Source organism: Gallus gallus, chromosome 2 (assembly GCF_016699485.2).
Source record: "Gallus gallus isolate bGalGal1 chromosome 2, bGalGal1.mat.broiler.GRCg7b, whole genome shotgun sequence".
NCBI classification, from domain to species: domain Eukaryota; kingdom Metazoa; phylum Chordata; class Aves; order Galliformes; family Phasianidae; genus Gallus; species Gallus gallus.
Genome location: NC_052533.1, coordinates 49,064,515 through 49,080,600, shown reverse-complemented (window position 1 = coordinate 49,080,600; position 16,086 = coordinate 49,064,515). Strand labels below are relative to the sequence as shown.

Genomic DNA, 16,086 nt, shown 5'->3' with positions numbered 1-16,086 from the left:
ATTCTGTGCAGCCTGAGTCCATTGTTTCCTCTCCCACCAGCAGCTGTCGTTCTTCTAATGTTCATTTTTTCACCACAGGCATGCCATCACTAAAGGACTTGATACAAAATGATGAATCTGTCACAAGGAAAATGACAGTAGCACTTTACAGAACATGTCCTGACATGAGGACTGTAGTGCATGGTGCAGAAAAAAAAAAAAGACCAGGAGAAGATCCAGAGAAGATTCACTCTCTTTGTCAGAGAATGAAAAAGGTAACTCAGGAAAGAGCATGCAGTGGTATGGGTCCTGTTCATGCACACCAACAACATCCAGAGTTGGTGCAGATGGCTGTGCAGTCCCAAGTAAGCTGTGCCAAGCTAGAAGAAGACAAGAGTTTACCATGAACTAGTCAATTTGTGCTACAAAAGCAGGCAGCATTTTCTAGGAAGGGCTGATGAAATATGCTTCTTGGCCTGAAATATGCATATCAGCCCCGGGGGTCTGAGGAGAGGAGAGTGACCCTGGGAAGGGCACAACTGAAGAATCCCACTTCCTACTTGTGTGCTTAACGAGATCTATGGGTAAGATTAAATGGAATGTAGCAGACAGATAGATAGATAGGTAGATGAATAAATAGATAGATGCAGAAAAAATAAGTTATTGGATTGAATAATTTAGGTCCTCTCAACACTGTTGCTCATGGGGTTTCGCTTGCCAGTGAATTTACCACACACAAATACATACTCCCCAGCAATGAGCTGAAGACCTCCCATTGGATGAGCCATGAGTCATTTCCTCCCCCCAGATGCTCACGCTTTCTCCACCTGGATGGCTTTATAACACTTCAGCTGCTCCTTCAGTTCGACATTTCACACATGCAGACAACATGCTGCTGCTTACCTTTCTTGTTGCAACTTCATTTTGGTCCCGTAAGTGCTGTTTCCTTTCTCCTCTCCATCCTGGGCATGGAGAACACAGTCCCTGCTCCAGAGCTCGGTGGTTCATCACCTACATGCAGTTTCTCCCTGTTTCCTTGCAGGTGGAAATGCACAGGCTGCACCAGTGCAAAGCCCAGCAGAGCGCAGGCTGGTGGAGGGCAGCTCAGTCACCATGACATGCCAGCTGAGTAGTGGCACCGTTGTGCACTGGTACAGGCAGCTTCCTGGGGAGCCACCCAAGAGGATACTGTACATGTCTGGATACTCACCTACCTTTGATGACAGCAACGATAGGCAGAAGTTTCAAGTGCAGAGAAATCCTTCCAACTCTGTTCTGACAATAAAGAAATCTACTAGGAGGGATACCGGTACTTACTATTGTGCATACTGGTATTATCAAGGCTTCACAGAGTTAGATGGGCAAAGATAAGCCATACAAAAAGGCATTTGGCACTCTGAACCTCAAGCTCTGAACTCCCGCCAGATGCATATACATCTCTATGCCACCTTTCTCTGGTGATTTTCTGCAGCAGGATAGGAAAAACAAAATATCAACATGAAAATGGATTCTGTTATCTAATACCCTGAACATTTTTTTCTGTAGTTACACATACCTGTATCATGCAGAAACTGGACATTCTTTGTCACTTAAGGTTAAAAACTGGTGACTTTGCTGTTATGGTGAAGAATTGACTGTACTCAGAGCACACACCTGACAGTGAGCACAGACTGCCTGTGCCCATGAACAAAGAGGAGTTGTAAATTTCCATTCTCTATTAAAATCCCAGAATCAAGGTACAAGCAGAAAAACAACTCAGTCTCCTCGGGGCCCTCACTTGAAAGGAGGCATACATGTGAGACAATGAGAGAAAACTACATGAGCTTCTAGATCCTCCTTCGTTGTTGTCCTGCTGTCTTCCTTTACATTTCACTTACTACCAACTCCTACTACAGCCCCAAAAGATCAATTTTACTGTCAAGATTGCTCCCTCACCTGATGCTTCCAGACAGAACTTCACTCTTCTTCTGTTGCCGGGTCTCCAATGAGCCCTTTGATTAAAGTGCATTGAGTTCAACAAATGAGTGTCTATGGTCAAAGCCTCTTTTCACCATGCAAGGCAAGCTGGCAATTGTCCATCAGTTAGCTCCAAAACTGAGTACTGAATTTGAATACAACACTCGTGCACAGTACCCTGTGAGGTACTGCACTTGAGAGTCTGGAACTTCAGCCACACAGTGATTTCCATAGTGCTGGTTTTGCGAGGCTCTGAACGCAGCTTGTGTTGGAAGAGCCTTCATGCCTTTCAGTCCTTGGACTGAGCAACGGCTCTTTGCATTTCTCTGAAAAGCAGACAGGACCACCTCCTTCAAAACAACCTCAGCATTCTCTGGTCTTGCTTATTTCCCAGGTTGCTGTAACGTCTTGACAAGCACAGCCCCATGGTGTTATGCACAGAAAAAAAAACCACTGCTGGGGACAGCTCCTCCTACTCAGTATGTCCCCATCTGGGGCCTCACTCACACATCTCTGAGTCTCAGCAGCAGCTGAGCTGGAGCAGCAAACATGATGCTGCTGGCAGCTCTGATGGTCGCAACTGTGTGGCCCAGTAAGTCCTTCAGCTTCTTTTTCCTCACAGGCACCAATGGACTGTGCCCTAACAGATACCTTCTCAAGGGAACACTTGCCAAGGAATAACATATTTTGTCCTCTTCTCTTCTCTTCTCTTCTCTTCTCTTCTCTTCTCTTCTCTTCTCTTCTCTTCTCTTCTCTTCTCTTCTCTTCTCTTCTCTTCTCTTCTCTTCTCTTCTCTTCTCTTCTCTTCTCTTCTCTTCTCTTCTCTTCTCTTCTCTTCTCTTCTCTTCTCTTCTCTTCTCTTCTCTTCCCTTCTCTTCCCTTCCCTTCCCTTCCCTTCCCTTCCCTTCCCTTCCCTTCCCTTCCCTTCCCTTCCCTTCCCTTCCCTTCCCTTCCCTTCCCTTCCCTTCCCTTCCCTTCCCTTCCCTTCCCTTCCCTTCCCTTCCCTTCCCTTCCCTTCCCTTCCCTTCCCTTCCCTTCCCTTCCCTTCCCTTCCCTTCCCTTCCCTTCCCTTCCCTTCCCTTCCCTTCCCTTCCCTTCCCTTCCCTTCCCTTCCCTTCCCTTCCCTTCCCTTCCCCATTCCCTTCCCCATTCCCTTCCCTTGACTTTCTTCTCTTCTCTCTTTCCATCTCTTTCTTTCTTTTTCTTTTTCTATATCTTTGCTTTTCTTTGCTTTTCTTCCCCTTTCCTTTTTTTTTTCTTTTACATTTTCCTTGTTTTTTTGAAATTCTAGATGCATTTGCACAGGAAACTCCCATACAGAGCCCTGTATCCATCACCATGTCACGAGGAAATACAGATCTGAAGTGTCATTTTAAAGACTTCTCTGGAAATTTTGATAACACCGTCATACACTGGTATCAACAGAAGGAGAATAAAGCTCCAGTGAGGATGATGTACTTCACATCAGGGAGAACAGAAGTAGATGCGAGCTTCCAAAGGCACAGATACAGGATTCAAACTATTTCTACACAGAAGCTTTGCACTCTTACAATAAGAAATGTAATTCCGGATGATGCTGCTACTTACTACTGTGCCTACTGGGACCCTCACTATGGCAGATGCCAAACAATCACCTCTGCAAATACTTCCTCGGCAGTTCAACCACAAATCATTTGTCATAAAACCATATCAACTCCCATGGTGTGGATGAGCTGCTCAGTCAGAAGCACTTCAGTCAAAATGTCTATGAGGGTTTGGAGCTCTACTTCTCTCAAATGAAGGATTATGAAGCTATCTGCAAAGTCCCTGTTGGACATTTCTTCAGTGACAAGTCCAATCTTAGCCTGGAAAGCTCAATGGTTGGAAAGGAATCTGCCCAGTACAGGTGTCTTCTTGCAACAGATGGCACAAAGTTTGCTTTGTAATTGTGCCTACCGGAAGATTTGCTGTGTCAGAATTCTTCAGGATAAAACTCAGACAGTAGCTGTCATTTAGACATTGGTTGTGTGAGATCCCGTCACAATGATACTCCTTTCTTATTCAATTTTCATACGTTTGTTTGTTTGTTTGTTTGTTTATTTATTTATGTTTCTAATTCTCCATGGATTTACACAGGAAATTCCCATACAAAATCACAAGCAAATACAGATCTGAAGTGTCATTTTAAAGGCTTCTCCAGAAATTCTGATAACACCATCATACACTGGTATCAACAAAAGGAAAATAAATCTCCAGTGTGGATACTCTATGTTACATGAGATTCAACAGTATTCAGTGTGAGCCTGCAGTGTCACATATATACAATTCAAACAATTTGTAGGCAGAAACTTTGTACTGTGACAGTAAGAAATGTAATTCCAGAAGATGCTTTACTTACTGTTGTGCCTACTGGGACCGTCGCATGTGACTTCTTGCAATAGGCACCACAAAGTTTCATTTGTAATTCTGCCTACTGGAAGTCTTGCTGTGTTAGAAATCCTCAGTGCAAAACTTAGACAACAGCTGTTGTTAGACAACAGACGTTAGCTGTGAGAGACCACATTAGATGGGTGAGCAAGCTGGGGCACCAGAATGAGGTCCCTCGTGGGATGAAGACATCCCTCTAACCCACTGTGGATGATCACACCTTTGCACTGCCCATCAAGGTGGCCTCTAGACAGGCAGCTTTGCACCTCATGCCCAGATGGAGATGCTTTAGTTCTCAATCCTTTCTCAGCAGCTCTCACACAAGTTGCAAGTCCTTTGATTTAGCAATTGTTATTACATTTATATGAGAAATGGCATGACAACTTTCTAACCAACCTGAGCATTTGCTAGCCTTACTCCATTCTCAGGCAGCTGAGGCTTTTCTGCCAGCACAGCCGTGCGTTGTGATGCACAGAGAAGCCATCACTGGAGACTTCTCCTCCCACTCAGTGCAGCCCCCATCCAAGGTCTTGTTCATTCTCCTCTGAGTCTCAACAGCAGCTGAGAGGGAACAGCAATCACGGCTCTGCACCCTGACAGTGGGCAGAGTTATTGCACAACACGATGCTAACTACTACTGTGCCAGATCTGATGCACAGCAGCTGAGAGCCATAGGGAACCTGCACAAAGACATGATCTGCTTCCGGAACCAGACCCTAGAATGCCAGAAAACATGTGGCCTCGCCTATTCCCTCTGCACCTTTATTCTAGGCAAATGCAATGTGGGCTTTAAAATGTTTGCGTTTCTTGTACTGTTTGCCCCAGACTGCACGGTCCCTCTGTTATGCTGCTTTCTCACAGCATCACCTGCTGTCTGCGCAGGGCCCCCCTCTGGCTGGCCCATAGTGAGTCACATCCTTCCCTCAGGCACAGCCCCTGTTCCTGCCACAGAGCTGGGGGCTTTCTTTGGTGCAGAGGCAAGCAGGCACCCTGAGAAGAATGCTGCTGCTGCCAATGCTGGCCCTGGCTGAAGCCTGGTTGCATCCATTCCCCTCCCCGTGGAGGCTCCACTGGCAGCAGCAGCAGGAGGCTGTCCTGCGTACACCTGCGGGCAGCAGGCTGGCAGTGCTTGCTGTGTTTTCTCTCTTTCTGATAGATGGACATGCACAAGTGCTGCTGCAACAGCGTCAACCATCTGCTAGCAGAGAGAGATCCAAAACTGTGACTATTGAGTGCGAAGTCGAGGGCATAGCTGACTTCCAGGCTGCCTACATCCAGGCTGCCTACATCCAGGCTGCCTACATCCACTGCTTCTCAGCCCCGGGGGTCTGAGGAGAGGAGAGTGACCCTGGGAAGGGCACAACTGAAGAATCCCACTTTCAACATCTGTGCTTAACAAGATTTAAGGGGAAGAGTAAATGAAATGTAGCAGATGGATAGGCAGATAGATAGGTAGATAGATAGATGCAGAAAAATAAGTTATTGGACTGAATAACTTAGGTCCTCTCTACACTGTTGTGATGAGCCATGAGTCATTTCCTCCCCCCAGATGCTCACGCTTTCTCCACCTGGATGGCTTTATAACACTTCTGCCGCTACTTCAGTTTGACATTTCACTCATGCAGACAACATGCTGCTGCTTACCTTTCTTGTTGCAACTTCATTTTGCTCCCGTAAGTGCTGTTTCCTTTCTCCTTTCCATCCTGGGCATGGAGAACACCGTCCCTGCTCCAGAGCTCGGTGGTTCCTCACCTACATGCAGTTTCTCCCTGTTTCCTTGCAGGTGGAGATGCGCAGGCTGCACCAGTGCAAAGCCCAGCAGAGCGCAGGCTGGTGGAGGGCAGCTCAGTCACCATGACATGCCAGCTGAGTAGAGGCACCATTGTGCACTGGTACAGGCAGCTTCCTGGGGAGCCACCCAAGAGGATACTGTACATGTCTGGATACTCACCTACCTTTGATGACAGCAACAATAGGCAGAAGTTTCAAGTGCAGAGAAATGCTTCCGACACTGTTCTGATAATAAAGAAAACAACCCGAAGGGATACTGGTACTTACTATTGTGCATACTGGTATAGGCAAGCCTTCACAGCGTTAGATGGGCATAGATAAGCCATACAAAAAGGCATTTGGCACTCTGAACTCATGCGAGATGCATATACATCTCTATGCCACCTTTCTCTGGTGATTTTTTGCAGTAGGATAGGAAAAGCAAAAGATTAACATGGCCAATGCAAAATGGATACTATTAATTACTATCAGAACATGTTTTCCGTACTGGTACATACCTGTAACATTCAGAAACTGGACGTTCTTAGTTAAGGTTAAAAACTGGTGACTTTGCTGTTACTGTGATGAACTGACTGTACTCTTAGCACTCATCTGAGAGTGAGCACAGACTGTCTGTGCCTGTACCTTGTTTGGTTGGTTGGGATTTGTTTTGTTTTCTTTTGTTTTGTTTGTAATTCTGGGTGGATTTGCACAGGAAAATCCTCCTGTGTCAGGGTGGAGGCCAGTCACACGCGGGGAGCCCTGAGGGTCAGTCTTGGGACTGGTGCTCTTCAACATCTCCAGCATTGACACAGACAGTGGCACTGAGAGCACCCTCAGCAACTTTGCAAATGACACCAAGCTGAGCAATGCAGTCAATACACTGGAGGGGAGGGAAGCCATCCAGAGGGACCTGGACAGGCTGGAGAAATAGACCCATGTGAACCTAATGAGGTTCAACAAGGCCAAGTGCAAGATGTCGCACTTGGGCTGGGGCAATCCCAGGTATTTATACAGACTGCGAGAAGAACACCATGAGAGCAGCCCTGTGGAGAAGGAATGAGGGTCCTGGTGGACAAGAAGCTAAACAGCAGCCAGAGCGCTTGCCGCATGGAAGGCCAGCTATTTCCTGGTCTGCATTAAAAAGGGGGCGGCCAGCAGGGAGAGGGAGATGATTGTCCCCCTCTACATGGCTCTTATGAGGCCCCATCCAGAACACTGCATCCAAGCCTGGGACCCCCAGCACAAGAAAGACATGGAGCTCTTGGAGTGGGTCCAGAGGAGGGCCGCTAAGATGATCAGAGGGCCAGAGCACCTCTCCTACGGAGAAACGTTGAAAGAACTGGGCTTGTTTAGCTTGTTGAAGAGAAGGCTCTGCGGAGACCTCACAGTGGCCTTCCAACATTTGAAAGAAGCATATAAACAGGAGGGGCAATGATTGTTTAAATGGGTGGATAGCGACAAGACCAGAAGGATAGGAAAAGCCAAAGCTATTTTTCTCCTTCATATTTTCATCTCTCCCTCCTTCATATTTTTTTCTGTTAGGTACTGCACTTCAGAGTCTGGAACTTCAGCCACCCAGTGATTTTCATAGTGGAGGTTTTGCAAGGCTCTGAACACAGCTTGTGTTGGAAGAGACTTCATGCCTTTCACTCCTTGGACTGAGCAATGGTTCTTTGCATTTCTCTGAAAAGCAGACAGGACCACCTCCTTCAAAACAACCTCAGCATTCTCTGGTCTTGCTTATTTCCCAGGTTGCTGTAACGTCTTGACAAGCACAGCCCCATGGTGTTATGCACAGAAAAAAAAACACTGCTGGGGACAGCTCCTCCTACTCAGTATGTCCCCATCTGGGGCCTCACTCACACATCTCTGAGTCTCAACAGCAGCTGAGTGGGAGCAGCAAACATGCTGCTGCTGGCAGCACTAACGGTCACAACTGCATGGTCATGTAAGTCCTACAGGTTACTTTCCTTGCCAAGGCACCCATGGATTGTGCCTTAACAGATGTCTTCCCACGTGGCTGGTTGCCTATGAATAACCATTTCTCCTTTTATCCTCTTTACTCTGTCATTTTTTTTCATTATTTTCCGTTTTGTAATTCTAGATGGATTTGCACAGGAAACTCCCATACAGAGCCCTGTATCCATCACCATGTCACGAGGAAATACAGATCTGAAGTGTCATTTTAAAGACTTCTCTGGAAATTTTGATAACACTGTCATACACTGGTATCAACAGAAGGAGAATAAAGCTCCAGTGAGGATGATCTACTTTTCATCAGGTTCAGTAGCAGTAGATGAGAGCTTCCAAAGGCACAGATACACGATTCAAACTATTTCTAGACAGAAGCTTTGCACTCTTACAATAAGAAATGTAATTCCGGATGATGCTGCTACTTACTACTGTGCCTACTGGGACCCTCACTATGGCAGATGCCAAACAATCACCTCTGCAAATACTTTCTCGGCAGCTCTCCTGTAAATGATATGAAAGGTAACAAATCCGCTCCCATGGTTTGGATGAGCTGCTCAGCCAGAAGCAGTTCTGTCTAAATCTCTCTGAGGATTTGGAGATCTGCTTCTCTGAAATGAAGGATTCTGAAGCTATCTGCAAAGACCATGTTGATCATTTCTTCAGTGACAAGTCTATTTGGTGATAATCTTAACCTGGAAATCTGTGTGGTCGGAAAGAATCTGCCCAGTACACGTGTCTTCTGCAACAGATAGCACAAAGTTTGATTTGTAATTATGCCGACCAGGAGGCTTGCTGTGGTAGGAATCTTCAGGACAAAACACACACTGTAGCTGTCACTTAGACATTGGTTGTGTGAGATCCCATCACTATCATGCGCCATTCGTATTCATCTAGAATCAGGTACCCGGCAGATTTCTGCTCTGAAGTCAAAAGAATAGCAATGGACTGATACACATTTCATCGGTCCCGGTAGATTTTGGCCACAGGGTTTTAGTCTCATGTTCTCTCCATACAGTCCCCACAACAAATGTGATTGTAACGAACTGAGGTTGCCCTCTCAGGAGACTGTCCTGAAGTGCCGCTGCAAGGAGTGACTGTGTGCGTGCATCTCTCCCTCTACTTGTTGAAGTCTATTCCGTCCTTCTCTCTTCCTCGCTCATGCACTGAAGCCACCTACCTGCCTGTCCTGACACAAAATGACACAGACTTTGCCCTTAGTATTTTCTAGGAAGAGGGGGAGGCATCCAATCCACTTAGCAAGATGTGCTTAACACCACATTGCCACGTGTTTTTTCTGCTTTTGTTTTCCGGTGTTTCTCTCCAAGCAGCATTTGTACCGCTTCTGAGGCTCAAAACTGAAATCCTGTGGCTGTGCATTTCCTGCACACTCCAAATCAAAGGCAGGGCACATGCTCACAGTGCTGCTGCCCCGCTGCTGAAAGCTGATAGCTACCGGCTCTTCAGTGGAGGGCAGCATGGGAAGAGAGCATTTAGTCATGCTGGAGACGGGTGAGCAAGCTGGGACCGCTGAAGGGGGGTCCCAGATGGAAAAGGACATACCTCCCATCCACTCTGAGTGACGGCACATGCTCACTGCCTACCAGGGTGGCCTCTCAGCTGGCAGCCTTGCACCTGATGCCCAGCTGGAGCACCTCTTGCTCTCCATCCTTTCTCAGTAGCTCTTACGCAAACTTTAAGTCTTTGCATTGAGCAATAGCTCTTGCATTTCTCTGAAAAGCAGATGGGATGATAAACTTCTAACCAACCTGAACATTTGCTGGCCTTACTCCGATCCCAGGCTGATGTGTTATCACAGCCCCATGTTGTTATGCACAGAAAAAACACCGCTGGAGACCTCTCCTCCCACACAGTGCCGTCTCCAGCTCTGGCCCCAGACACACATCTTTGAGTCTCAACAGCAGCAGAGCAGGAGCAGCAAGGGGCAGCAAACATGCTGCTGCTGGCCGCTCTATTGGTCACAGCTGCATGGTTTTGTAAGTCCTTCAGCTTATTTTCCTCACAGGCATCCATGGATGACATAACAGTTATCTTCCCAAGTGGATGCTTGGCAATGAATAACAACATTTCTCCTCTTTTTCACTTCTGGATTTTTTTTCTTTGTTTAGTTTAGTTTAGTTTAGTTTTGTTTTGTTTTGTTCTGTAACTCTGGATGGATTTGTACAGGAAACTCCCATACAGAGCCCTGTATCCATCACCATGTCACAAGGAAATACAGATCTGAAGTGCCGTTTCAAAGACTTCTCTGGAAATTTTGATAACACTGTCATACACTGGTATCAGAGAAGGAGAATGAAGCTCCAGTGTGAATACTCTATGTTACATCAGATTGAACAGTGTTCAATGATAGCTTGCAAAGGCACAGGCTTAAAATTGAAAGGGATTTTGTTCAGGAATCTTGCACTCTTACAATAAGAAATACAATTCCCGATGACGGTGCTTCTTACAATTTTGCCTACCGGGACCCTCAGGTGTGCTAGGCACACATGCACGACCTAACAGTTATCTTCCCAACACAATTTTTCTCTTTTCTCTCTCTTTTTTTTTTTTTTTCTTTCTTTCTTTAATTCCAGAATTCCTTTTCAGAGCCCTGTATCCATCACCAAGTCACAAGGAACGACAGAGTGGATGTGTTATCTGCAGAGGCTTTTCTGCCAGCACAGCCCTGTGTTGTTACACACAGAAATACCATCACCGGACACTTCTCCCACTCGGCACTGTCTCCATCCGAGGCCCCATCCATTCTCCTCCGTGTTTCAACAACAGAAAGTGGAAGCAACAAACGTGCTGCTGCTGGCAGCTCTTACAACCACAACCGTTTGGTCTTGTACATTCTGCTTGCTTAAGCTTCCTTTTCCTCACAGGAACCCATGGATGAGTTAAAAGATATCTTTCCAAATCCCTGATTGTCACTGAGTAACAATTTCTCCTCTATTCTCCTTGTTTCCTGGACGGATTTGCATGGGGAATTCCCATACAGAGCCCTGTATCCATCACAAAGTCACAAGGAAGTATACATCTGCAGTGTCATTTTGGAGACTTCTTTGGAGATTTTGATAACACCGTCATTCACTGGTATCAGCTGAAAGAGAATAAACCTCCAGAGAGGCTACTCTTCTTTGCAGAAGGGAAAACTAGAGTTGAAAGTGGCTTTCAAGAGAACAAGTACATGGCTGATAACGTTTCTAGTCAGAATCTGTCTATTCTTACAATAAACCATGTAAGTCCAGATGATGATGCTACATACTACTGCGCCTACTGGGACCCACACCATGATAGATGCTCAGAGACCAGCAAGCCACAAAACTCCTTCAACCACACAGCTTCGACTACCCAGAGCAAATACTGCACGGATGCAGAGAGTCACAAAAGGGCTGGAAGGGACCTCTGGAGATCATCCAGTCCAACCTCCCTGCTAAAGCAGATTCCCTAGAGCAGGTTACTCAGAAGGGAGTCCAAGAAGGTCCTGAATGTCTCCAGAGGAGACTCCTCACCCTCTCTGAGCAGCCGGTTCTGGTGCTCCCTCAACCTCAAAGAAAAGAAGATTTTTCTCAAGTTTAGATGGAACCGCCTCTGTTCCAGTCTGGGCAGCACTGAAAGGAGCCTGGCCCCATCCATTTGACTCCCGCCCATTAGATGTTTACAAGCATTGGTAAGATGCCCGCTCAGTCTCCTCCCACATGAATAGTCCCAGGTCTTTCAGCCTTTCCTCATAAAGCAGATGCTCCATTCCCCTAACCATCTCTGTGGCCCACCACTGGACACTCAAAAAGTTCCCTGTTTTCTTGAACCGAGAAGCCCAGAACAGAACACAGCACTCCAGATGTGGCCTCACCAGGGCAGAGCAGAAAGCGAGGATCACCTCCCTTGTCCTGCTGGCCACGCTCTTTCCAATCCATCCCAGGATCCGATTGGCCTTCTTGGCCACAAGGGCACACTGCGGGCTCATGGTCAACCTGCTGTCCTGCAGGACCCCTGGGGGTCCTTCTCCACAGAGCTCCTTTCCAGCATTTCAATCACAAACCTATACTGATGCATGTGGTTAATGCCCGCCCCTTTTGAAGTTTGTGCCATTCTTAGCACTCCAGTCTTCAAACACACATCCGCCCTTTTTAAGGGCAAGGAAACTCTTCACTGCCTTAAGGATTAACACACCAGTACTGGAAACTCAACTGCTCCATTGGCATTTTGCTAGCCATGGTTTGCCTAGCCGTGGCAGAAATCGACTGATTCTTGAGGAAAGCTGACACGGCATTGATTTTCTCATCCAGCCATTGTGATCTCCTCGGAAAGGACGGGCAAGAAAAGAACAACAACGTGTGGATGCAAACAGTATTCTTGCCCATCCCTGGTACTTCTAAGGAAAATTTCATCGCGCCTCCACTGTAGTCTAGTCTCCTCCACAGGTAGGAGACTCTTAACGCCCCGGAAATACAATTTAGCGATTTTGGGTAACGCAAAATCCCAAGGAGGCCAATTTGCATCAGGGATTTACACCCTCTTATCTACCACAAATGAACACGTGCTTTTTATAAACTTACCTGAACGCTAGCTCCCTGACTCTCCCTGCTCCCAGCTGCACATCTGGGGACACTTTCCTTTGGTTTGCTGCGCAGGGTCTCCATCAGACCCCCCAAAGGAGTCAACTCCTCCTCCCATGCAACACAGCTCATTGCACTGGTGACAATTTCCTTTTCTGAGTGTTAACAGCAGCAGAGAAGGACAAGCAAACATGCTGCTGCTGGCAGCTCTTGTGGCCGCAACCACTTGGTCTTGTTCGTACTTTTTCTTAAGCTTACTTTTCCTCGCAGGAACCCCTGGATGAGCTACAAGGTATTATCCCAAATCCCCAGCCAACACTAAATAACATAACTGCTCGTCTTTTTTTTTCCCCCTTTTTTTTCCTAGATGGATTTGTGTGGGAAATTCCCATACAGAGCCCTGTATCCATCACCAAGTCACAAGGAAGTATACGTCTGCACTGTCATTTTAAAGACTTCTCTGGCAATTTTGATAAGACTGCCATACACTGGTATCAACAAAAGGAGAATAAAACCCTGGCGAGGATGATCTACATTACATCAGGAGCAAGTGTAGTAGATGAGAGCTTCCAAAGGCACAGATACATGATTCAAACTATTTCTAGACAGAAACTCTGCATTCTTACAGTACGAAGAGTACTTCTAGACGACGCTGCTACCTACCACTGCGCCTACTGGGCCCCACACTATGGCAGAAGCCAAACAATCACGCCAACCAATACTCCTCCAGCAGCTCAACCACAAACCACGTGAAAGATCCCAACTCACTTTCCCAGCGTGGGGGAGTCTCCTGAACACATGGGTGGGATTTCCCCACTGCTGACCAGGTCCTTGCACATGTCAGCTGGCAAAAGAAAGGGATTTCAAGCAAGCAAGCGCCAAGGGTGAAGCAAACAGTGAAAGTCTGAAATATAACCCAAGCTCAGCACTTCAGGTGCTCTTCCTCTTTCCTCAAGCATAGCCATGAATTGTTTGTAATGGTTCAGCTTGGATACTAGGAAGAATTTCATCTCAGAAAGAGTGGCCATATGTTGGAACACGCTGCTCAGGGAAGTGGTGGACTCCCCATCCCTGGAGGCATTGAAGAAAAGGGTGGATGTGGCACTTAGGGACGTGATTTGTCAACACGTTTGACGGTTGGACTAGATGACCATAGCAGTCTTTTCCAACCATAATGATTCTATGATTCTGTGATTTCTTCAGTAGAAAGCAGTGCTTTTCCACGCTGTTGCTCCTGGAGATGACTCAGCATGTTGCCCTGAAGATTTTCAAAGCCTTTTGCTTGATAAGAAATCAAAGAGAGATCTTTAGCTTGAACGGTCCTAAGATTTTCAGGGAAGAAAAATGTCTTATTTTGGTTTAGAAGCCAGCAACTGAGGGAGAGGGGAGATTTGCTATTTATTCCTCCGGAGATCTGGAGATGACTATTTTTCTTCTTTTTTGAGCTCTGTCAGTCTCCTTCCCCATCCCCATCCTTGCTCTCATTTTCTGTGTTTCACTCCCAGTCATCACAGTAACAACACATCTGAATCACTATAGCAGTGTGGATGCATGATGGCCAAAGCCAGTAACAACGAAAAGGGCTTTCCTCCTTTAAGAACGACTTTCCGTATTTATGCCTGTAAGCAGTGCGTCCCACTTAGCTACAGCTTCAGTGTTCATGTTGACCCTCACGGCTATGAAAATAATCCACCGAAGTTTTTCCCTATTGCACTTCGTTTGCAATAAAAGTAATAGAATTTCTTATGTTGGAAAAGCCCCATAAGATCATCAAGTCCACCCATCCAATCTAGCACTACGAAGTCCAGCACTAAACCTTGTCCCTTAGCACAACTACTACATGCCTTTTAAATACCCCCAGAGATGGGAACTCCACCGTTTATTTCACTGAGCAGCCTGTTCAGCAATTCTGAATTTAGAATAGACGACTGTTTCTGTTACATCTGCTTAAACTGAAAGGTGGTCTAAACTGCTTAAACCATCCGCAGCCTGGTTCCTCTCAGCAGCCACAAACTGTAATTTCTTGACATTGGTTTCTAGTCATTACGGCACACAAGGTCCCAGAAGTATTCAAACTGTTCCTCTGACATGTCAAACTAAGCATGCAGCCGGCTTGTGAGTACCAGGGTTTTCTCAGATCTTATCTTGGGCTGTCCTGAAAGAAACAAGTGTGCAAAGGAAAGTGTTCATCGTCCTTATGCTGATGTACCGAAAGATGTCGGTGAGTGGTTATTTCAGGGTCAGGATCGATTGCAGGAGGCAGACAGGTAACAGCCACGTGCTGGGACAGAAAATGCGAGATGCAGCACATGGACACATTCAGGATGGACAGCAGAGTGGCTGTCAGTGCTGGATTGTATCCGAGTACTAGTTGATGGTACTTAATTCTGGACGAGAGGCAGAGTGTGCCTCTGAGGATGAGAAGGATGATGAAAACTTATAGAACAGCTCTCAGTACTACCAGTCAGAAATGCCCAAACTTCCATCTTCATACAGGTGGTAGTGTTGAGTTTAATTTGGAAGAAAAATTGACAGGAATGGAATAAATTTCATGGTCCTGGCTGTACTGAAAGTAACGGGCTTCCCTTTGCATTCATTAATTCCACAAAAAACTGTGCAGTCTATAGTATGAATGCTATTGACAGCGCAAAGCTTACAGCAGCGCCTACAGTATCTTACTCAGAAAAATACGTGAGGTTACAAAGGTGAGTATAAACAAGACAATCTGTAAGAAATCTGCAGTTTTCTCCCGTTTGCAGTTAGATTTTGTCTGTATGTAGGCAGGTATTTTTGCCAAAGAGAGAACGGCGTAGTCATTTAGAACAGGCACAAACACAGTTAAACACATACTGGGTGTCTGTTTAGTTTTGAATATGGTCTTTGCATGTAAATTTCTCAGCGATTGTCTCTTCCTTCCTGGGCTCCTGGGCGATGTAAGCTATGTCGTGCTGCTCATAAGCAGCTGGGAGGTGCTGCTAAGCTGTCCATTATTTATCAGGTAAAAGTCAAGCTCCAACAGGAGATAACTACAGAAATGTGGCACTTACATGTACACTCTCAGCAGAGTTTCTGAAGCTATGTCAAAGGCTTTGTCAAAAGAGAAGGGAAACTTTGAGACATCTGTCAGAGCCGCAGCCCCAGTTCTGCTCCGTGTAGGACAACTTCTTATATGTTGCTGTGATAATTTAGATTTAGCAATTCCCAAAATGGAACAGTAACCACCTTGAAGTAGAAATGACGGGCTTGGCTTATTTCAAGATGAGGGCACTGTCTTGATTAACAGCCTCAATTTGATCTACCAGCGAGGGCTACTAACAGTGAAGGGTCACTTTTCCAGGTCACAGAATAAAAGGCTTACCATTGGTTTCCGCATGAGCCTTGCATTGTCACAAAGTTTCACAGGAAAGGGGAGCTTTGCTGAAAAATGTTCATGGCTAAC

General features: G+C 46.2%; 1 protein-coding gene and 2 gene segments (V, D, J or C); all 3 read left to right on the top strand.

The window, feature by feature from the left end:
- The window catches only part of TARP (TCR gamma alternate reading frame protein), an 89,115-nt gene that overhangs the window by 19,226 nt on the left and 53,803 nt on the right, over positions 1–16,086 (top strand).
- LOC121111986 lies at positions 846–2,174 on the top strand. The segment is given in 2 exon segments: positions 846–911; positions 1,022–2,174. Coding segments are annotated over 2 exon segments (372 nt in total).
- Positions 7,986–8,595, top strand: LOC124418331. The segment is given in 2 exon segments: positions 7,986–8,062; positions 8,219–8,595. Coding segments are annotated over 2 exon segments (420 nt in total).